The following is a 24,742-nucleotide window of genomic DNA, read 5'->3' on the forward strand; positions in this document are numbered from 1 at the left end:
CGACGTCAGTAATGTCCAGTTTACCGTTCAGCGGTTTACAGCGCCTTATTAGAGAAACAGCAATTCGGTTTCATATTTTTCATATTTTGAGGCGTTTTTCCTGTAGATTTGTATTGAAGTAACTTATACTGTTTCCTCACTAACGTAGGCCTAGACTGGATGCCACTTGTTGCGTCTTTGTTGATGGTGAACCTAAATCTCCTACTGGTCCGATTATTCTAGTTTCTTTAGTAGGGGATGCTGTGGCGTGTACTCTTAATTGCGCGGCAAGCTCTTTTGAATTTCCCAAGTAGTTGCGCTTTCTTCCAACCTGTTACTCGTGGCAAGGATCGACCAAAGTATTATCATAGATTCGTCTTCCCTGATGCGAACATCAATCGTGCATTTAACATAGACAGACACCACTTGGGCGGTTTAGTTGGGTTCCTCGGGTTAGAGTTCATGAAAATTAATTACTTTCATTCTGTTCTTATCCATAAATACGGCTTGGTAAACGATAGATTATTATCGGACCATTTTTAGTCCTGAAAAGTAATTCTGCTCTTCGTTTCTTCAGTACGCTGCTATAAGTCCTCTTTGTTCTATGATAAGGTTATTTTTGGCATTTTTATAAGCCTTGCTGATGTCAATGGATAAATCGAGAACATTTTTGTTGGTTCTTCTCGATGGATATGTGTAGAAGGAGCTAGTTGCGGCAAGAGGCGGCACCTCGTGTTGCCCCAGGTATCCCAGTGCTTCTTACGATGCTGGAACAGTTTGAGTCCAGATCCAGTTGTACTTTGCCTCAACGAAAACTTAAGAAGTTGCTTCAGTTAGCAATCATTCGCTCCCATTCGGGTTAAATTGCTTCTTTTGATGAGGATTGCCTGGTGGTGAATATTTCTTCCTCTAAAGCATCCCAGAACTACGGGTATGGATCCATTTCTAATTAAACTACACCCCTTCTTCTTAACCATCTTGCGTTTGGACTTCACGTTTACGAAAAAAATCGGATATATTTATTTATATTTCGTATTTTGGCATAAACTGACATATCACTGCTAATAACAATACAAACGATATTCGTCACTTTGCTTAACTCATTCTAGCCGTTTACTTCTTGATCCGCCTTGACATGAAAACCATTTCTCTAAGAGTGATGGTTCTCAGGAATTAGCATCTTTCGCTCATTTTCTTCTTTCCACTGGTAATGCTACAATATTTCCCCATTCTCTCTCTTGACTGAAAAGCAAATTCTTACTCCATTTTCCAGTGACCCAATCTATTCTTAAGTCTATAGTCTGCTTAAAATGCTTGAAAGTACTTCTTCCGCAAATTATGTAAAAATACGAGTGCAAAATAATAATGCGCTGTCATTATTACAAAAAGGCTTTCAGTTGCCGATAGCCCTGCATGTTCCAGTGATTTTCTGCTGTCATACTTTCCTAGGAACAACAATTTCCTCATAAACGGCAATCTTCTGACAACTGCATTAAGCTTCGCTACTTTGAAAATCAGCACACTCCACCGTTCTTCCCCAATATAACTACTTTCTCGTCAATAACACGTCCTTGAAGGATCATATAGGGGAGACTCTAAATGGAGCACTACTCGCTGTTGAAGGAAAACACGACGGCATTGTACTCACTTCCAGCTTTATGTACCAGCATGAATTGAAGTCAGCTTCAGCGGGAGAGCTGCTGATGGAAACAGGGTCAGGGCTTAGTCATATCAGGCACTTGAAACTGTTGGCTGATTTGGAAAAACAGGATGAAGTCGGACAGCGTGGAAACATTCGGGGCCATGATGTGATTATGAGTGAGACATTAACCCAATTTTAGCTTTCGTGGTCGCTCATCGTTTTAATTTTCCTAAACCTTCTCACCATTGACATATTTAAGATATAATAGCGGCTTTACGGAGGCATCCTGCTTCTAAGGCCGTGTTGTCATCCGTACACCATATAGCACGTATGTCACTAGATGACTCTGCAGAGGAATGGCTTCAGATTTCAATAACAGTGAGGGAGAGAGGGTATATTTGCCAGCTTGACGACAATGTGAAAAAGAAGCACAGCAGAGATACTAAGATGGATTGTACGTGGCGCCCAAAGTCTAGACAGATTGTCGGAGAAAATTAAGTTGCGGAATTTATTTGTTGGGATATTTATTGTTGCTAAGATGTTTGTTTCTATAAGTCAACAAAACAATATCCAGGGCGGTGAAGATGGGTGACAAGTAAAGTGAAGACATATCGAATTGGATTGAACTTTTCATATTAATTCTCCGAAAAGGTATTTTCGGATACACATCACACCACAATACAAGTAACCAGAGTTAGAGAAGAAATTAAAGTAAATCCTGAAGATTTCACTTCATATGTATCATCGAATAATGTATTTTCTTGAGCACTAACGTTATTGATTTTAATTACATAAAATTAATTATCTGAAAAACAAACTTTTCGCCAGACGTGATTGTTTTCAGAAAAGGTTGAATAAAACCGTAAAATAGCTGACATAAAATAAGTTACCAGTTGTCTACTTTACAGAGTATATATAAAGTCCGTTATCAATCAGGTTAAATTAATGAAACCCTTAATTAATCAACTCTGTTTGATTAAGCATGGAACATTTTTAATTTGCTGATGAAATACACACAGTTATTATATAATGATTTTATGCATAGTATGATCTATGAGGGAGTGAGGTTCGAATATTTCTTTGTACGTAGCTTTATCCGGCGGTAAGAGAGTAGTGCAGGCACCAGGAAAAATGGTACGAAAGACAGAACACGGCATCTGGGAAACGCCTGCTTTGGCGCCAGATCGTATCTCCTTTACGCGGTGATTGCTGAAGGTTCTTTCTTTTACTGAAAAACTATAAACGGAGAAGGATACAGGCGAGTCTCTTGCTCCTAAAACGGGACAAACTGTGCCAACTAGTTCTCCAGTTGTTAGTTGACAATTTGATTTGATATAAATTACATTAAATTGTATTGGCAAACTGGAATTCGCAGGCGGCGTAACGTTCTCCCTACTTCGGCAAAAAGAATGGATGGCGGAGGGCCTAAACAGAAGAATGACTACACCATATATTACAGCAATCATTAAGAAACTGACAAAAATGAGTTTCCATGTTTTTCAGATATGGTTTCTAATGACTGTTTTTGCTCCCGAAAATAAGGGCAACGTAAGGATTCCAGATTTGCAAGTCTAGATGAAATTAAAATCACATCGTCAACTTCCAAAATTATTTGAGAATTAAAAAAATCACTGGCGCAACTAAGCCAGTTTACGTCAGAAATCCAGCACGTGTCCGGCAAGGACAACATAGTTGCTGACGCTTTGTCACGTGTCTCCGAGGTTAACATCCCCGCCACACTCGGCTCTCGGCTATTGCCAAGGCGCAGGAGAATGACGCAGTTCTTCAGTGCCTTAAATCCAACCCCAAATACAAATTTCGGGAGTTGCCCATCTTCGGCTCGAACCTCTTTCTATGCTGCGAAGTTTCGGAAAAGGGACCCCGGCCATACATTTCGCAAGGAGGTGTTCCACGCGGTTCACGACTCAGCGCATCCAGTTATCAGTATCACAAATCGGCTAGTCACCGAGAAATACTTCTAGCCCTCCATGAACAAGGATGTCAACTTCTGGGCCAGAGAGTGCATCGCATGCCAGAAGTGTAAGGCCACTCGACATCGTAGGCCCTTTGCGAGACTCGCACGGTTTCTGGTATTGGCTCACAATCATCGACAGGTTTACGCGGTGGCCTGAGGTAATAACTCTGAAGGACATTACGGCGCAATCTTGCGCCGAAGCCCTCTGTCGAGAGTGGATCCCTGCAGTGATCATCACTGACGAGGGAATTTATTTTGAGCCCACCCTTTTCTTGGAGTTAGGCAAACTCTTGGGATTCCAACGCCAGCAGACTACGGCATACCACCCATAATCCAATGGGATGCTAGATCGTTGGCACCGGACGCAGAAAGCCACGGTTATGGCCCGCGACGATCCGTCCTGCACTCAGGTCTTGCCTTTCGTCCTACTTGGCCTTCGAACAACCCGCCGAGAGGAATTTTCTCCGCAGAGCTGGTATACGGGGAGAACCCAAGGCTTCCAAGTGATCCGGTCTTCGACAAGAGATCGGGTCTTATAGGTTCGGGATTACTGCGCCTGGTGAAAGACAATCTCCACCGCCTTAAAACTACACCTCCCAACACACATCCGTACCTCCCAAGGAATTGGAGACGTGCACGCACGTCCTGGTCAGGACGGATGCTTTCCGGAAGCCGCTGCAGCTTCCATACGAACGCCCGCATCGCCTTCTCGAGCGGGGAGAGCATTTATTTCAGCTCGAGATGGGGGGGCATAAAAAGGTTGTCTTCTTATCCAGGCTGAAGTCCGTGTGTGCTCCCAATCTAAGTCGCGTTCGCTTCGCAGAATGATGGCGAACGCAGTTCCGGGTTCAGTCGCTGAAACCCCTCGGTTGCATCTGGGGGCGTGATGTGGCGCAGCAGAGTTAACAGCGTTCGAAATTTCTACGTTTATTTTAAAGTGTCAAGGCTCCGGATCGAAAGCAGTTGCTAGTTATATTCATATCTAATATCTAGAAGAATCTTACAATCAAATCGTACCAAGACTAAGGATCCGTTCTCAGAAACTACCCAACCGGAAAATTTAAAAAACAAGGGACTCCCACTAAATGCCCAAAATACCGTCGATACCAACATCTTTTCCGACATCTTTTACAAATAAAGTTATTATTAGTATATTACAGTAATAAGTTCACCCTATAACCATGAAGCAATATAGGCAATAGCATAGAGCATTATCCTACCGAATTTTGTGAAAATCGCACTATTACTTACAGTATTAGTACAGTTATAATTGGTCAAAGTTGTTGCCTCTGTACAAATTCATGATTTTGAGTATCAATATCACGCGAAAGTCGATATTCTCTCAGAATATATGCATATACATCATGCGCTAGGTACGAAAGGAACAAATGTCCATTCAAATCTTTTTATAAAAGAAATAAATAAAACTTACCGTATCTGAAGCGTCAAGGTTTCCCGACTTGCTGAATACTGTCCACTTTATTTTTCTATTAGTCAGCCTGAGAGTCTTCTCAGCTCAATTTTTAGCTGATCAGCATCGTACAGGTGATCGGACGTTATATTTACATAATTGACAACATGGATGTATTCATCTGAGATCGCCTTAGTTACAAAGAAATCAATGACATCGGGTGTCAGTCGGTCAGTATGTAGGCTTAGCGCTGGACTGGAAATTGCACTTGCTCTTCCAGCTTCAAATAATGCTCTGCCTCTGGATGTTGTTAATCTAGATTCCTAGAATATATTTTTGTGTAAACACAAAACCTTATTAAAATCGATTTACTGTCTGCCTGTCTGTCTGTCGGTTGTAGCGATTGGCACCAAATTTGGTAGAAATGTGGGAACTGTGAACGCTCATGCATACAGTTAGTTACATCTTTTTACGTCGAATTTAAGGGAAGGCCCCATACATGCAAAAGGAGGGTGTAAATTTTTTGTTCATCAAATATAGTCATGTGGGTTATCAAATTAAAGGTCTCAGTTAGTACTTTTCGAAGCCGGTCCTAGTTTTGACATTTGTTGAAAAGGTGGGGAGTGCGGGAGGTTGAAAGTGGTCATTTTTTTAACGAATCCATTCTCAGGAACTACCAAACCGAAAAATCTGAAAAAAATCAGGGGGCTGCCATTATATGGTGCCTAGGCTTCGAAATACCCTCTATACCGATACCTGTTCAAATAAAGTTAATAATAGTACATTACTATAATTTTTAGTAATTGACAGGAAAACCCCCCTTAAGTTCACCTTAGAATGACAAAATTGCAGCCGTGTATGCTATAGTATAGAGCATGATCCTGTCAAATTTGGTGAAAATCGCACTATTACTAACAAAGTTATACTAGGTCAAAACTGTCGCTCCTCTGCAAATTCAAGACTATGAATGTCAATATCATTTGAAAGTGGCTATTTTCATATAATATATGCATATTTCACGTACTACATGTTAATGGGACAAATGCACACTCAAATCTCTTTATAAAAGAAATACAAAAAACCTTTCATACCTGAAGCGTCTAGCTTCCGGTTTCCCGACTTTCAAAGCCTCAAAGTGTCTCATGCTGCGACGAATTGCCTACGTACTGAAGCCACGGCAAGGACCATAAGTTCATAACGAAATTCAAGATGAGAATTTAAATTTGAGCCGGAGTTTCGATAATATTTTTTAATTATTTACACACACTTGGCGACCGCGAGAGGATCTATGATGAAGTGGCCAAATTTACTGAAGATTTAGGCGGCTGATTGTTATTCGTATTCCGGGAGACAACTGGACAAAACAGTACTTTAAATGCTCCTATTTGTAAGGTTTCTACTAAGCTTCACTTGAGAGCTCTGGTTCGACGTTATCATCAATTTATCGAACATCAACCCTACTTAGGTTTTTTTTTTAATTTCATCAATATATTAATTTAATAATAAATTTGAAGAGGTAAGAGGCAGAACTAGAAATATAAGAGAATTGATTTAATAATTCGAGGAATCATCAATGAAAAGTTCAGACCACTTTTGTCAATAGCAGTTGGACATGATATGGGTATACTTACGAAATTTTTCAAGGAGAACAGAACGAAATCCCAAAATAAAGTTGATAAAATCGAACTAGGCCGTGCTCGAATTTTTAATGCCTTTCAAAGACAGACTGCAACAATAAAAATATTGCCCTTCTTAAGCACCTCTTTGACCCATAGTTATTTCTGAACAAAAAAAGTGAACAGTGATTGTTTTAGAATTTTAGCAAAAGGACAAAAGAAGATAGTACCCGAATTCATAAGAAAATTGAAAATAGGAATAGCATACTCCATTTCTTGTCAAGTAGCAGCAGATTAAAACTTCATTCATTTTTTTCAGGAATTGGAAAATACCTCAACTCTACACCAAGTTTAAAGGGCAAAAGTAAAACTCAGACTAACTCAAAATGGCTGCGTTCGTTGCAAAGCAGATGGTCGGCAATAAACTTAGTGCTGTAAAAGGTGAGTTCCGAGAAAATCATTCGTTTTTATTCCAAGATACATCAATAAATGAGGAGAGGCAAAAGGTTAATTAGGATCAATGCAAATAAAAGCTTCACTATAGAACGTTATAAAAGAATCTACTTTACTATTAAGAAGGGATGCTAGTTCCATTTGTGCTACGTTGGATTGGTGATTGACGTGGGTTTCGGAATCCGACCTTATCTCGTAGAATTTTATGTTTATATACAAACCTAGCAAATCTACAACTACTTTCGTGGTTCGACAAATAATCGTTGGTTGACTGGTATCCGCTAGAGGAGACAGCATTCTGATTATCAGTTTCCAACTTCGTCCTTGGCTGTCAAAACTCTTGTTTCGAGAAACAAGATATTCAGTATCATCTCAAAAATAATAGGTCATGATTTTATCAAGCTCTAAATTCCGCCTCGATATGACTCCAGTCGCAAATCAAATGTGTGAAAATCTAATTTCAAATGGCAACTAACACAATCACCAGTTGAAAAGGTTCGGTAAAACCAATGGACCTACATCAACGTATGTAGACACGTATTGTACGTACCTAAAAAAATATCATCGTTCCTTAAATTCAATACAGCAACTTGCAGAAAATGAACATGATATATACGTTTGAGTGTTCCGACGTACGACATCCATTTAACCTTCTATTCCAGCATTGAACCTTATATTCTATCTGATCTAGCATTTTTCACGTCACGTCATCCGTTTTCAAACTATAAACGTCTCCCGAAAATGTAAGGACTGTCAAATCGTTATGCTTTCTATTTGATCTGTTTGTACCTCGCGTATGATTGCATACTCTCCTGCTCGTACCCTTTTTCGATTTCAGGAGTTGTAGAAGCAATTTTTCAAAGATACAAGATGAAAGGATGTCTTTATGTCTATATGTACACCGACTGCTGTCTCCTCAGGGTGGAGTAACAGGTGGATACGTTTCCGGTAAACGTATAAACCTTACGTACATGTACATATCCTTGTGTATCGCCAGGAAGTACAAATGTATTTTTACCTTCAGAAAATGGGGATATGTTTCATTGAGACGATAAGCGGAGGGGTTTCTAGAAAAATTGTTGGACTTAAGAGATTACTTATCAGAGATATTGTTAATAACATTGTTAGACGGGGGATATTTTTACTCTTTTCTGGTTTATATGATTTTCAGCTCAAAAAGGCAACAATGAGGCTTCTTTAGCAATGAATTTTAATGTACTTCAAATACAAAGCATTCTTTTGAAACTTATTTTAAAAGTATCATGCATCCACCCAGGAAAAAGATTTGAACTCCATTGATCAGTGCACCCATGGTACTCATTATTTGAAATCATTGGCTAGTTTTACCTGCTTTTACTCGTTTGCGTGATTTTAATCTGGATTTAGCGAATTTACGGCCCATGCTGAACCTGAAATGGAAAGTTCGCAAAGAGAGTCGGAACGTTGTGAAATAAGGTTCAGTTTCGAGGATTATCTTCAAAAGTGAGCGCATAGATGGCAGGAGATAAAGCAAATCTCAATATGTACCATTTGGATTTTAAGTTTTTAATGCGTAGATTTTCTGGTCTAAACCAGTTATTCGATTATTTTGAGGGCAGAACGTACCTATTTGACTAAGTGCAGTCTAGGTGGAGCATGTGCGGTGATTTGGTTAGCATTTTCGATATTTAGCAAATCGACATTGGTGTTTATCATCACCTGAATCAGTTAAAATTTTCATAATTTTTAGCCTTATTTAAGGCAGTTTTAAGCAGATAGTCACAAAAGAGTGGCCTGTTACGAATGAAGTTCACACCTAATATAAAGCCACCATACTTCAGAAAATTTATGACGATGACCACTATTTAAGTAACGTTGGAGAGCTGAAATGGATGATCGACAGAGCTTGGAGGAAGAATAGGCACCAAATGATAAAAAATTGTATTCCCAATACACCAAAATGAATCATTCTGCGTATCAAAAGTGGTGGGAAAATATTGAAATGATTCGAATGCTTCTGATAGCAAGTACGTAATTAGAAACAAAAATGTAGAGGTTTACTCATTTATTGGGGCAATACATATGTATATGTTTAAACATACGTATATGGTTACCCCTTGATGGACTACAGCGCTATAATCACACCTATGCGCCATCGTCCACGGTTACCTGAAATGCTCTTCAGCTCCTTCCACGATTTCCTGAGACGCTCACATCCTCCTTTACTGTTCTACGCCAAGTGCCCTTGGGGCGACCCACTCGTCGGCCATCTTGGAAGAGTGAATTTCACTGCATGGCATAGTCAGCAATTTAACTGCCCCCTCTCTTTTCAAATCCAAAACGATTTGGCCCACGTCCATGACTCTGTGAGAGTGCAAACAGATCAGTGTTGTTTGAATTCCTCCATGCCCTTCAGACAAACCATCAGAAGAAAGTCACCGATAACATCATCATCAACGGCGCAACAACCGGTATCCGGTCTAGGCCTGCCTTAATAAGGAACTCCAGACATCCCGGTTTTGCGCTGAGCTCCACCAATTCGATATCCCTAAAAGCCGATAATAAGATTAAATAATATCGGTAACAGGATGCCATGCTGGAGGACTCCGCTTTAGAACTCACGATGCAGCATAAAACCTGGGAAACGCTTACTGAACCAACACCAACAGCTCTACTACCAAACCCTACCTCCACGCGGGGATCGCAGAGAGTTCTTTCTTAATGAAAAACTCCGGGCGAAGAAGGATAAAGGTAGGTCTCGTGCGCCTAAAAACGGGACAAATTGTATCAACTGTTCCCCCAGGTTGAGTTTGGGTAAAACCGATGTTACGAAGCCACAAGAGGAGCCTCGGACATCGACGATTTGCGCATTTTCTCATGAAACGTGCGCTTCCTGTACATGCAGAATGCTGCTCAGCAGTCAGCCGATACCTTGTCCCAATATAAGGCTGATGTAACAAATCCACAAGAGATGCGCTGAACAAGGACCACTTTGCTGGAGACGAGCTACTACACTATACATATATGAGGTTAGACAATTAAGTAATGGGACTGATTCCATAAAGACCGTTTATTTAAAAATTATTCTACAACTCTGTCATCCCCTTCAAAGTAGTCCCCTTGAGCAGCTATACAGCGATTCCAGCGCGTTTTCCACTCTTTGTTACATTTCTGGAACGCTTCCACTGAGATGTCCGCGAGTACCTTCGTCACGGCCGTTTGGATGTCCCTAATTGACTTAAAATGAGTTGCTTTGGCCACCGAGATTGTTCTAGGGAACAAAAAAAAGTCGCATAGTAACATATCGGGCGAATAAGACGTCTGTTGCAACATGGCGGTCCATTTAAAGGCTAAATACTGGGATACGCGAAGGATCCAGTTACGTGCGATGTCTGGGCGCATCCTGTTGACTCCTTTTTGCAATCTTTCGAGTACTTGGCGATAGTACTCTTGATTTACGGTTTGTCCCGGTGGAACAAATTCTTTGTGAACGATTCCACGGCTATCAAAAAAGGTAATAATCATCGTTTTCACCCTCGAATTGCTCATGCGAGCTTTTTTCGGGCGGGGGACGGGCGGAGACAACCATTGTGAGCATTGGTGTTGGAAAAACCAGCTCTCATCGCCTGTAATAACTCGATCGAGCAGCGTGGGATGGTTTTCCATTTGTTCCAAACAATCTTCTCCGACGGTCATTCGATGCTGCTTTTGCTCCTCAGAATGGTTCTTTGGAACCATCCTCGCGCACAACTTTTTCGTCCCGAAATCGTCTGTTAAAATTCGTCCGACTGTTTCTTGGTTCATACCCAGTTCCGAAGCCAACATTCGAACTGCTAAAGGCTGATCTTCACGGATTAGGGCGCGCACACGCTGCGCATTTGCGTCAGTTCGCACCTTGATTGGTTTCCCACTCCGCGCTTCGTCTTCCACGCTTTCACACCCCTCCTTAAACTCTTTATGCCATCGAAACACCTGGGCACGACTAAAAGCACTATCACCATGCACTTTTACAATTTTAGCGTCCGTTTCCGAGGTTGTTTCCCTCAATCTGGCTCAATGTTATCGCGCCGCGTTGCTCTAGATTTCTCTTCTCAATTTTCGTGACGAGCACTACCAACACATGTCTACTCAACACGACACAGCGAGCGAACTAAATAAGCTAAAGCGATGGTGAATATATCAGTGGAGCGGGGAATGGATGGAATTAATAAGACTTACTAGTCTGTCCCTGACCAATGTTCGCGGCCAGATAAAAGCAACAGGATCACTATCGCGGCCATGCAACATCAACGACGGTCTAAGACAAGGGGATGCCCTCGCGATCCACATGTCAATGCAAGAGGCACCATCCTCTTCAAGTTCACCCAACTACTGGCTTCTGCTGACGATATTGACATTATGGGAAGAACAGCCCAAGATCTACAGTCTACCTTCATCTAGATCGAGCAGGCGGCGCGAGATCTCCAGCTGCACGTTAATGGAGGCAAGACGAAATACATGGTGGTAACGTCAGCACCAAAAACCAAAGAACCAACAACCAAAGAACCAGATTTTAGGGATATGGAATTGGTGGACCTCGGTGCAAAACCGGGATGTCTAGAGTTCCTTACTAAGGCAGGCCTAGAGTGGATACCAGTTGTTGCGCCGTTGATGATGGTGATTATTTGCCGCTCTGATAATAGATATTTCTCCAGAATGCCCCTTTTGCGTAGAGCACTCTAGATACTCTCACTATACATGGAAAGCGTTCTCGAAATTGTTGAAAAACAGTGGTAACGCGCTGTTGAAGCGGTCAGTGGAAGAAAATCTGGATCGGAAAACAGTCTAGTTTCTGTCAATCAAGATATCGAGTTATACTTTGTTGTGTTCCAGGATCATTTTAGCCATTATCTATACTACGGCGAGAAGTATGGGGATACTCCTTCAATTGCCATATTCAAAATGGGTGGCCTTTTTTGGAATGTTATTGATCACCTCCTTCCACTCTCTTGGAAAGGTCTCGGATTCCTAAGATTTCTGTACGAGTGGAAGCACCAGATTGGTAGAAATTGCAGGTGCAGCGATAAATAATTCTGCGGGAAGAGCATCAAGCGCAACGCTGAGGGCAGAGGATTAGCTTCACCGGAGATGATGCGGTTAAGAACCGTGGTGAAATCTTTTTCCACCTTTGCGGGGTAGATGAGAAGCCCACCGTTTATATCCGTGACTGAACCATCGAAATATTTACGACCACATTAAAGCTCCTTCGTAAATCTTTGCATTCTGCAGCATCCTCCGCTTCCCTAACCAGTGCAATAGCATATTTTTTCTTGTCACGGCATACACTGCACTGAACTTCTCGGCATTTCGTTGAGTATCGGGGATCGAGCGTGTCACTCAGATCACTCAGACTCAAAAAAATCTATTGTAATTCAAACACACAGCATTTCCCAGGTTCGAAATGGGCTTTTGCACAAAGATTATCATGATCAGTTAGTTCTCAGTACTGCTTGACCATTAAATAATCAGTAAACCTGGATTTACTTCTTAACTGATCCCTAATCTCTTCCGATAAATTTTTATTCTGATGGTTTTCACGTGCTCAATAAATTCATAAAATTACGATTGCGCCATGTTGATTCATGATGGATACGCCAAATTGAAGCACAACAAGTATTTGAAATCCTTTTTTGTGCAGTCATTATTTAATACTTGAGACGTAAGATATAGGAAATAGTAATATCATTAACAGATAAACATATAAAATGAGCATTTGTAGCTCAAAAATGGCATACTTTTTTATGCTCAATAGTACCCGGAGCGTTAACAATATCTAACTCGAAGTGCGCAAGCCTCAGGGTGATGCCAAGTTTTGCCAATCCATTACAGTAAAAAATTGCCTTTTAGACTCTATAAAGGGAATCACACAAAATCTTGTCATTCATGCATTTACAGCGGTAAGATTAGAAAAGGCCTTATTGAAATTTTGACTAGAAATTACCGGTGCTTACTGCCATTTATCTACTTATTTACAACAAATTATAAATACTTTTTAACCACTTGTTGGTTAAAATAAGATGAAATAAATTTTAATTTAATTTGTTAAAGCATTAATTTCGTTTGTTCAAGCGTTAACTTCGTTTTTTAAATGGTTATTAGCGTTAATTTAAGTTGCTAAATAGTGAATTTCATTTTTTGAAGCGTTAACTTCATTTGTAAAAGTGTTCATTTAACTTGCAAATGGTACATAAAACTTAGTAATTATTTAAACATTTCTTTCTATAATTCTGAATGACGCAGATTCCCAGAACACAAAACCCACAATTTTCAAAAGACCAGGTCGAGCAGAGAAATGCTTCTCTGTCTCCAATCTCCCTTCAATGTAAAATTATTCTTCTGTTTAGAACTGCGTATTATACTATAGATATGAAATGGATCCCGAACTTGAAACTCCTTATTTTATAGAGACAACACTGGAAATAAGAATTTGGAAAATAGACTTTCTTAAAATAGTAACAATAGAAGGGACAAGGCTTTTCAATATCTAACACTACGCACAGTTTCCGTTCTTTATACCGAAATCGCCGGATAATATACAATTCCTAGTAAGCTCATCAACCTAATTCAGTAGAACCCAAATACCACTTTCTTGCCTCTGCTTCACCCTTTCAAATTTAATTATAAAACATGACGCAATCGAATTGAAAAACGAATTAATATCGAAAATGTACAACTATCGGAGGAATCTTTTCATTAGACAATAATGGTAGAAATAACGGTAGAATGCGGCGACATCGAGAACAACAAGGAACCACCTCATGAAAGACAAGGCGAAACGAGGACGTTGCTAAAGCGAAAATCCATTAACGCTTCTTCGCATCCGGTCCTTAAGGAATGTGAATAATGGCATTCCGTTCGTCATTTACTAGAGCCAAGCACTCGTAAAGAATTTCCATTTAGACGGAAGGCTCGAACATGACAACATCTATAAATACTCGGTTCTACGCCGACATTTCTTTCAATATCTAATATCTGTAGTATACGAGTATCTACACCCTCTAAGTACATGTCTCCAACATAAGAAATGGTGCTCCGTCTTGAGATCTTAACTTCGCGTTCGGTATCATCTTTCTTGCCTTCATTTTCCCAGCTTTTCCCAGTTTGTTCTTCTACAGACGCTGTAAATCGATTAAAGAATAGATTCAAAGATAATTATGTGTCAGATAGATAATCGGTTTAGCGAGGAAATGGTTGGAATAATGGTAGCGAAAGTTCCAAGGCATCAAGCCAAGTAATGTGCAGAGAACAATCGATGACATTTCTTTTCATTGTTGAAAAGCCAGAAAAGGAAAAGGACGATTTACGAGAATTTCATTTCATCATTCATTGGTTTTGTAGGACTTCCTATAGTATTTGTAAGCGTGCCATTTTTCAACAACGTTAGCAACGATAAGAGCAACATAGCTGCGTGGTGGTTGGTCATTCTTGCGCTGTTTCAGGTTCAATGAAGAAATTTCCTTTCTTCCATTGAAAAGAAAGAAGGAATCTTTCTCATTGAGAAACGTCTGAATGAGGGGAGGGCGAATCAGTTTTGGCATCTGATGTACTATAGGATGTTGCGTAGCATTCAATGTTCATAGTTTTCAAAACATAACACGAGCGTATGTCAAAAGTTTATTTCAATTCGACTAGTAAACCAAGAACGTTTGTGGCCATCATTTCGGGAAAATTAACTGTAGTTTACCATAGATTGACGGTTTCTAGATACGTTTACAATTAATTCGAGTTTGAAAGGTTGCAGTATGTACATACTCAAATATGAAGATCTCTACTAAGCAACAAATTTTCTTGAAAAATCCTACGTACTACAAAAAAAGTTTTCCAATAGAATAAGGACCAATAAATATCATTGATAGCTCCAGCAGCCAACTCAAACATGTAACTGCCGTTTATTTGCACTGAAGCAATGCTTGTATGTATCCTTTAAGGACCTATTCACACGCATTCCTTGTAGGCTTTCCAACATACTACTTTTATGCCTAGCATCTATGGGGACGTGTAGGCTATAGTTCTTCTTGAATAAGCCTCGTCGTTCAGTATTTCTGGGTGAATTATAATTTGGAGATATCAGAACTGTTTAGATATTTCACAGGTACCACCTATCCGTTCGCGATAATATTTTGTACATAACAACTTTCTCTGAGCCATATTCCACTTTTTGAACAATGTTACTGAGTTCACTCGAATTGTTCGTGGAACTACTAAGCCAGAAGAAAAATGGTAGAAGCATGATGTGAAATGCAATGCAGTCTAGGAACTAGGAGTCCCCTACCCTGATGCAAATCTAGTGGAAGCTTTGAATATCTACGGATCATTTCAAAGTGGTCTTTCGCGCGAGTCAAAGTCAATGCAAATTGCTTAGTGTGAGTATCAAATTCAGAATTCAGATTTTTTTTTTTTCAAAAGATATTTGATTCCAACCATACATTGAACTCATCAATTACATAATTCCATGCCAATGCTAAAAACTTTATATTTTAGCATTAACTATAATTTTTCACACTTTTTTCTTTAATTTAAATTAAGTTAACGAGCAAATTTGCAGAGTGGTGGTCAATATTAATTATTTTCAAAAAGCAAAATTTGTCGATACTGATGCTAGTGCAAATACTTTTTTGAGGTCCATTAAGTCAATTCTTTCCAGCCACTTGAATTTCCGAGACAAAATTCTATCAGCCATTGTGCTGGTGTCAATCTTGAGTCAGCCCCAAAGTCTTGAAGAACTGAGTAAATTGCTCTCGAGTTATTCTATATTTTCCTGACCACATCTTTAGACATAGCAGATTGTTTGGATGAAATCTTTATTGGTTACTTTCAGTGGATATTTAATGTTTTTAACCATTCATGGATCAGAGAGGTGTTCACCCATTCCTCTCTAAACATAATTTGCCACTTTAAAAATTGCCTCTAGATGACATTCGTAACTAAAGATGACCAATAAAAAATTAAAAAAAGGAAAATTGCAATCCAAAAAAGCCGAGAAAAATCTAATTTTTAACCAATTTATTTTTCTCCAATTGTTTGATTTGTAATCCTCGTGTAAAGGGACCCATAAAAATCGTCATTGGCGCACCGCTTTCATTAACTTTGGCTTTTTAGCTGGCCTCCCTCATTTCAACTCGTTTTCATGCAAACGCCTACCTGTGTATGATTGTATACCTCAACTCCAACGTATACCTTAACTCGCGTCATCCAAAAAAGTATCCTGCCGCGCCACACTCTCAATGGACAGCACCACTAAATCAGAAGAAAATGGTGGAAGCATGGAATCACCATGCAATCTAATTGCAAAAGTAAAAATCCGTATTCCTGGGGAACTACATCGAGACCCGCTTCATTGACAAAATCTAATTGAAGTTTTGAATATTTACGGAGCATTTCAAAATTAATACAATTTGTTTAATGTGAGTATGGAATTATGCTATCTTGGAAAAGGGTTCAAGGGGGCTATTTAGAAAATTTTATATGCAGAACTATATCTCAAAATTGATATTATCTCCTTGATATTTAGGACAGCGCATCATACAGTCCTCATTGGGTCTTTGGTAGGTCGATTCGGCCCCTCTCCCTGTAAATCCTTTCTCTCCTCTCTGCTCTTCAAACGCGATTCCCGCAGGGCTCAATTGAATTGACGGAAAAGCACAGAGAGCTGAATTACGTGAATTTGGTGACTGCTGGATGGTATTCATTCAGTGTGTTATCGCGGTATAATATCAACTAGTTATTTACCTACAAATTGTTTCATTTTTGATCAATTATTTCACGCGAAAGCCTGATAGCCTTCACCTAGTTTCCTAGCGTTCTACCAATGTTCCGTGATGTATAACACCGTTGTAATCGATCGTGAGCATCTCTATAAAACTATAGATTTATTTTGTATCTGAGCCCATTCATAGCCTACCATTGGATTCCTTAAATAGAGCCGCAACACGTCTCCAGTATTGAGCCTTTTCTGGGTCGAATTCAGTAACTTAAATCATGGATTTTGCAAAATTTTCATACAAACTCATTGCTGCTAAATCAACTCCATTTCCAAAATTGTAAAAAACCGAAAAAGCGAATGCAGGCACTTCCACACCCGATGAGTTATGACGTTGAAATTTTGAAGGAATACAAGGAACAGCATTGGCAACCTAACAAAAGCAGGACCTAAATTAAATTAATAGGAGCACCACACGGTAATGATTCCAGGACCTAATTGATCGGAACTGCAGAAGTTTAAGAAATATATATATCAGCACGACTTTTTATCTCAGCTTGAAAAGACGACTGCCCATCTGACTGAACATCTTTCTGGTCATGCTGAAGGGAACTCCAAGGGGAATAGGGAGTGTAAGCCTTGCCAAATATCGGAGGAAACCCATTCAAATGGGATAGCTTTCCCCAAAATCGCAGTGATTATTTATCGAGACTTGAAACAGGAATAGATACTATGGACACAAGACTGATTGATCACAATTACATTCATAATTACCATTCGGATGTGCAGTTTAGTCGTTAGAATTCCATGCTATAAGCTGATGCACCTATTCGTGATAATAATTTAACCTTAAAATCCTGTATTTCATTAAATTCTGTAATTACTACTCCCATTTCATCTGGTGTGTATAGTAGGTAAACTGTTATTTGCATGTCCGACATCTAATAGCTCCAATCCATCAAATAATTATTAGCTTAGTAAAGGTCGAAAGCCAGGAGCGAACATGCTAAACAAGTTCACTTGAATTGAAATTATGCACCTTTTGTTAGAAATGCCCTCGCAATTTATATTGTTACCTTTCAATTGGATGGGTTCGTATCAGGTAGATGGGATGTTGAATCAATTTTGCTACGGGCAGTTAATTACAAAATTTCAGCGGAAACGACACGAAAAACAAAACTCAGTTCATTTAATTTATGGAAAAATGCAATAATAAAAATTACCAAAAAGTGGATCTTAAACATAATATTTTGCCCATAATCGGACATCACTTCTACATATCAAATTATTTTAACCAATTCGCACAATTATCAATATACAAACCAGATTTCATAAAAATAATCAGCAAACTTTTTATAGTAGAACTACCTCCTGCTGTCAATCGCAATTATACCTTTGAAATCATCCCTCATTATTTTGACATAAAATTGTCCTGTTTTTGATTTTTGACACATTTGTGACAAGAAATGTTATAAAAATGAACACATTTTCCCACTTAATTAAAATTAAATGTAACAACTTTGCTGTTAGTAAGCTAGTAAAAATCTTTTTTAATTTCAATAGATGCTTCTGACGCTTGTCACTATTGCAGGTATTGAGATTAGTAATATGGAGGATACTGCTAAATGTTTATCCACTTGTATCTCATTATTAATTCTCCAAAAAATAAAGGTTATGATCGAATAATATGAAAGAATCTTCAACACATAGCTTCCTTTTTTTACAATTAGATTTTATTTAACCAATATTTATTTCTGGAGCTACTTACTCTCTTATTCGGTGCTTAACTGAGTACTTATTTGGTAAATAAAATCAACTTGTAGGAGAGAAGCTATGTGCTTAAGTACTATCCATTTTAGAGGCATCTCCTTCATTTAATTTTGACCAAAATCGCAACAAGCACAAAATCAGCCATACAACGATAGTCACAATAAGCTCCCCTTACTTCGCCTTCGAGAAAAATCGTCAACATACCAAACAAGTTTTTTCCCTTGACCGTTAGTCAATGTGCACACTTCTGCTGCCTTTTCCAATCAGTAGTGGAAAGTATTAATGTCTGTAGTTTTAAACTTCCTCCCCGTCCTCTTTAACTATATGATTGTTGTCATTCGACGCTGAACACATCTCTCCTCTGGCTATCGCGTATCTCGGCTAATAGAAAGAAATTATTTTCTGGGCTATAATGAATATCTTAAACGTGTATTATATAGTTCAAACCCTTTCTCGTTATTAACCAAATTCGGCATGTCTTGTTCGGGTGTAACCGCCTCAAAATTTCGAATATAAAACGGGGAATTTCACAGGAATCTAATCAAAAGTATACGCGAAGCTAGATTGAAACAAATAAAAAAACTGGAAAGATCTATGACAGATTGCATCCTCAATTAATGGTTCGCTCGATTCAGTTTTTTAAGAGGTGCGACTTCTGGAGTTCTCATCCTCAGGCCACGAAAATAGGGGATGTCCCTTGATTATATACGAGTTCTGTGGGAATTAGGGAGAAGTGTGGAAAGGGTGTCCTCAAATTAAAGACCTACTGAGAGGTTTGTAACTTTTTCATTCAAAATACAAATCAACAAGGCGAATTTTTTCCGTAACCTACATCAACAGCACTTAGTACACTCGTCGCAGTACAGTTGTCCCAATTTCAAATATCGTCTTCTACTTTCCGCATAATGCTAAAAATAGCTAGTGCACTGGATTTTTCAGGCGTGTCCCTCGAATCCACTCCTTCCCCCTGTAGATGGCCTTTCGTGTTGCACTTATCTATGGTATGCTCTTTTATCCAGCAAGAACAATGAACTTGGTCTTAAAACTTGGCCACGATGGCAAATCAAACTTATCACGAAATGGGCCCACATTGACTCATTGCCTCAAAAAAAAAAAAGAAAAAACCTCGTCCGCGTTGCTTATCAAAGTACAAAAGAAAAGATACTTATATCAAGCACGCCGTCCGCAAATTTTTATCGCAATCCTCGGCCACATATGTCAACTGTTTCCCCAATAGCTCTTACATAAGTTTTTCTAAATAACCCGAGACGTACCGCTATACAGTATGTATTTATTCGTCTACAGAATGGCTATATGGATATGTACTAATATACGGTCTAGTCAAAGAATTTGTAGGAAAATAACTACAAAAAAGATTAATGATTGTATTTATATATTTGGAAATTAATGTATTTTAATTTAATAAAGATGGTGAAGGTGATAACGGACTGCAGATTATTCAATTAGCAGTGTCACACGAAATGGTTGTTGGAAGTAGGGAAAAAGGAAGCCTGGGAGAACTAAGAAGTCTAGGAACTCGAAAAGTACAGCAACCGACCGCACCAGGCGCGGAAGTTTCACAACAAGTCAGCAGGATGCAGCCTTACAAATTTCGATGTTCATTCTGCCGAGACAAAGAGGGAAATCTGATTTCCGGCAGAATGGGCATATTGGAGCGATGGGTTGAGTACTTTGATAAACTACTGAACAACCAGAACATCGGCCAGTTTGAGGTCTCACTAACTGAAGACGACAGACAAATCCCCTACCAAGTATAGAAGAAATAGTCCGTGCAATCCATCTGCTTAAAAATCATCAGTTGCCAGGAGCCGATGGAATTACAGCCGAATATTGCTCAAGGTGTGAATAAATGCCTGACGACTGGAAGAGAGGCATTATCTGTCTCATACATAAAAAGGGAGATATCACACAGTGCAGCGATTGTAGGTATCACGTTGCTGAGTACCATCTATAAGATATTCTCCGCTATCTTGCTAGGCCGGATAGCCCCATACGCCCGAAACATCATTGGCCCATACCAAAGAGGCTTCACTCCAGACAAATCAGCAAAACATCAAATTTTGTCTTTGCGGCAAGCGATGGAAAAACTGCTTGAATATGGACATCAGTTGCACCATCTATTCATCGACTTTAAAGTCGCCTATGATAGCATAGCCAGGGTAAAACTGTACATGGCTATGAGAGAATTCAGTATCCCGACGAAAGTGATAAAACTGACTAGGATGACTCTGACCAACGTGCGAGGCCACATAAAAGTAGCATGATCACTTTCAAGACCATTCGACATCAAGAACGGTCTACGACAAGGGGATGCTCAATCATGCGTCCTTTTTAACCTGGCCCTCGAGAAAGTGATCCGTGATGCTGAGGTAAATGCAAGAGGTACGATCCTCTTTAAGTCCACTACTGGCCTATACTGACGATATCGACATCATGGGAAGAACCACCCGAGACGTACAAACTGCCTTCATCCAGATCGGGCAGGCGGCGCGAGATCTTGGGCTGCATATCAATGAACCAACCAACCAACAACACTAAACCACAATGGCCAAACGAAAATAATAAGGATAGTAGACTACAACTTTGAGACCGTTGATAATCTCTCCTATCTAGGGTCGAAAATCATAAGCGATAACAGCTACGATGATGAAATCCGCGCGCGGTTGTTGAGTGCCAACAGAGCATATTTCAGCTTACAAAAGCTATTCCGCTCGAAACGTCTCACCATAGGGTAAAAGCTCTTACTGTACAAGACAATGATCTTGCCAGTCCTCATGTATTCCTCGCAGACTTGGGTTCTAAGCAAGAAAAATTGCGAACTCTTGACCGCCTTCGAGAGAAAAATCTTCCAAAGAATTTTTGGTCCCCTACATGAGGATGGACGATTTCGTAGCCTACATAACGATGAAATCTCTCTCTCTACCATGACCGTCAAGTTGTGGATAAAATCCGGCTCAATAGGTTACGGTGGGCGGGTCACTTAATCCGTATGGAAAGTCTATAAGGGCAATATCTATGGTAGAAAAAGAAGACTAGGCAGACCCTGGCTGAGATATAGCGATGGCGTAGGTCACGACGCCAAACAGCTTTTAGGGATATCGAATTGGTGGATTGGTCGACGCAAAATCGGGATGTCTCTGGTTCCTTATTAAGGTAGCCCTAGATCAGATACCGGTTGTTGCGCCGTTGATGATGATGAAAGAATGAAATAAAAATTTTGTCTTATCTTTAGAAAGTGCTTACAATGGTGGCCTCCTTCCACAGAATTTTTGCGAAAAATTGTATTATTCCTCCTTATGGGCGGACACCCCTCTTGAGCGGGCAAAAATTGCTTAACGGTCGGTGTCCGCCCACGAAAGTTTTCACTGTAGTTCATTTTCTTATGCTTAAATTCTTTGAATGGCTTTAATCTTTTTGTATTAACTTGATTGAAAAAAAACAGTAGGAGATGGTATGTTGTGTAGTATATTAATTAAATACATGAAGGTAAAGTGTTAATAAATTAGTTTAAATACTAAGCAAAAATAAATAACACAAAATAAAGAAGAACTGAGAGTATCAGATAAAACTTAAACAAACAACAATTTACTCTTTCCAAGCAACTACACTTGTCTCTAATATATACTTTATTTCTATCCTAACCCGTTTAGTTGTCCAATTTTGGGGGTATTTTGTCTTCTTTCTTTTTATGCCCATATTATAATTTTGTGGTGCCTCAACTAATTTACATTTCTCAGCTCGAATACATTTCTCCAATTCGACGATTTCTCGTTGAATGTGGTTTTCTATTGATGCTAAGCATTGCAGGCAAGTGAGTTTTCGAATGTCTTCAATCAAAATTTCACCCGTTTTGAAGAAATGCATTTGGATATTTTTATCTTCACAGACGTGATTTTTCCAAACAATTGTCATTTTTCAGAATGATTGAATCTGAAAGTAAAATGATACGTTAATTTTAGACACATCAATCTTTTTTCCTAAGATTATAGTTACTACCTTTTTGGGTTCCTATAAATTTAATAAATATCCTAAAAACAAGCAATGTAAACTCCTTTGAATAAGTATGGTAAAATTTTAAGCACACAAACAAAAGAAAAATTGGCTGTTTGTAACAGGAATTCATCTGGCTACAGTTTTTGGACAGTTAAACCCCTTTTGAACAGAGCATATTGGTCTATTCACTACTTTGTAAAATTTAAAACCTTTTTATGGGTCAGTATTGTCATTTAATACTAACGGTAATTCCTACTCCCAAGAACAATTACCTTTCAATAACGTTTCGGACAAGCGTTCGCAATATTCTCTTTAGCAGTTTTGAAGTTATGCAGCTTTTGTTTTAATCCTATAGAATTTCATTCAGCTTCAAATATTTCAAACAGAATTTGAATGGGATATTATGTAATGAAGACCATATTACTTTACCGAATTCTGCCATAAATATGATTTGAAATCTTTGGATATTAACATGTAAATATCTGTACAATTATATTATGTACATATGTGTGTATATTGTATAATTCAATTAACATTTCTCTAATTATTGTACTTGATGTAAATTCATTAAATTTTCGATTTCAAATGTTTTTTTGTATTTCTATTATAAACAAGCTGACTACAATCCTGGAGTAAAGAAAAACTAAAGTATTTTGCCTACTAGTGGTCTTGTTATCTTCTCATAAACTGTTTCATTGATTAGACGGTCATCCAGAACAAATACACGCTAGTTAATCCTTTGTTTCGCTTCGCTGGTTGCTAGCATAACAGCAGTTCATGGTACTGTGAAACGAAATCCATCATTACAACGCAAAAGCGTTTTCATTGTCACTTCGATTCGCTAAACTAAATGCATTTAATTGCACGCAACCATGAGCATGCATATAATATTGTGATGTCAAGCAATGATATTTTCTTGTTTAAAAATTGTATTATGATAGGATTATTGAATAGTATTTAGGGTTATCGCAAAATCGATGCATTTTGAGAAACATTTTACAATGAAAGTTTAAATCGATTAATTAAAGTAACGTTAATTAAGGTTTTGTTTGTAAAACAAAAAAAAATATCAATATTACATTAAAGTGAATATTTTCACATACTAAATATTCATATACATTACGGTCTACGTACAAATAGGATAGTTCTGCACTTAAATATACTTACATAAAAAGCAAAAAAAAAACCTTTAATACTTGAAGCGTTTGTGGAACAAAACCTTATTAAAATCTCTACACGCACTTTTCTCAGAAACTTCTATACCGATTGACACGAAATTTGTTTCCTCCGAAGATAGTCATATTGGGTATCAAATGAAAGGTCTCAATTAGTACTTTTTGAAGCTTGTGTTAGTTTTGATATTTGCTGGAAATGCGGGGAGTGCTATGGGTCGAAAGTGATGATTTCTTTAACGGACCCATCCCCAGAAACTACACAACCGAAAAATCTGAAAAAATCATGAAGTCGCCCTTATACAGATGCCAGGCCCCAAAACACTTTCAATATCGACCAGTCAAATTAAGTTAATAATAATACTATACTATGCTTTTGGGCAAATTGACTAGAAACCCCCTTAAGTTCATCCTAGAGTTACAAATGTAGTAATGCATTAATGTAGACCATAGTATGAAGCATAATACTCCCAAATTTGATCTAAAATCGAGATCGTACTATTACAAATGAAGTTACAGCCGCTCAAAATTGTCTTTTCCGCGTAAATTTGCTGCTACTCAAGCCAACCAGTTGGTGTGGAGTTGTTATCAGGTGCTATTGAAACCTGGCCGACTGAACCAAACATTCTTGATATGGGTGTCGGGGCAGTCTAGCATTACTGGTAATGAGGAGGCTGACAGACTGGCTCGTCGAGGGTCTGGATCCACAATGGTGGTGAACTCTTGTCGGCAGCGAAAATCCTTGCGCAAGAGCCTGGGGTAACTAGAGCGGCATTTTTTTTTGTCCCTTAAGAAGTGGGACATTAAAACCCTAGTAGGGTTTTAACGGGACACTAGTCCTTAAGCTACCATAAGGAAAATATTGGGGTGGTGGTTTCGGCTATGTGCGACCAATGTGAGGAGGAGGAGAAGACGGCCCTGCACTTTTATGCAGCTGCCCGGCCTCTTCAGATCTCAGAAGAAGACATTTTGATTTTCTTCAATGAAGAATC

At 38.9% G+C, this 24,742-nt stretch overlaps 1 protein-coding gene across 4 annotated transcripts in view; it reads left to right on the forward strand.

The window, feature by feature from the left end:
* Positions 1-24,742, forward strand: part of LOC119652509 (complexin) — a 538,453-nt gene that overhangs the window by 209,896 nt on the left and 303,815 nt on the right. For all 4 annotated transcript variants that reach the window (XM_038056700.1, XM_038056699.1, XM_038056702.1 and 1 more), the window contains one exon: positions 6,943-7,064. In XM_038056700.1, the coding sequence (XP_037912628.1) occupies positions 7,010-7,064 (55 nt within the window). In that variant the 5' untranslated portion in view covers positions 6,943-7,009. The remainder of the gene's footprint in view (positions 1-6,942; positions 7,065-24,742) is intronic.

Source organism: Hermetia illucens, chromosome 3 (assembly GCF_905115235.1).
Source record: "Hermetia illucens chromosome 3, iHerIll2.2.curated.20191125, whole genome shotgun sequence".
NCBI lineage: Eukaryota > Metazoa > Arthropoda > Insecta > Diptera > Stratiomyidae > Hermetia > Hermetia illucens.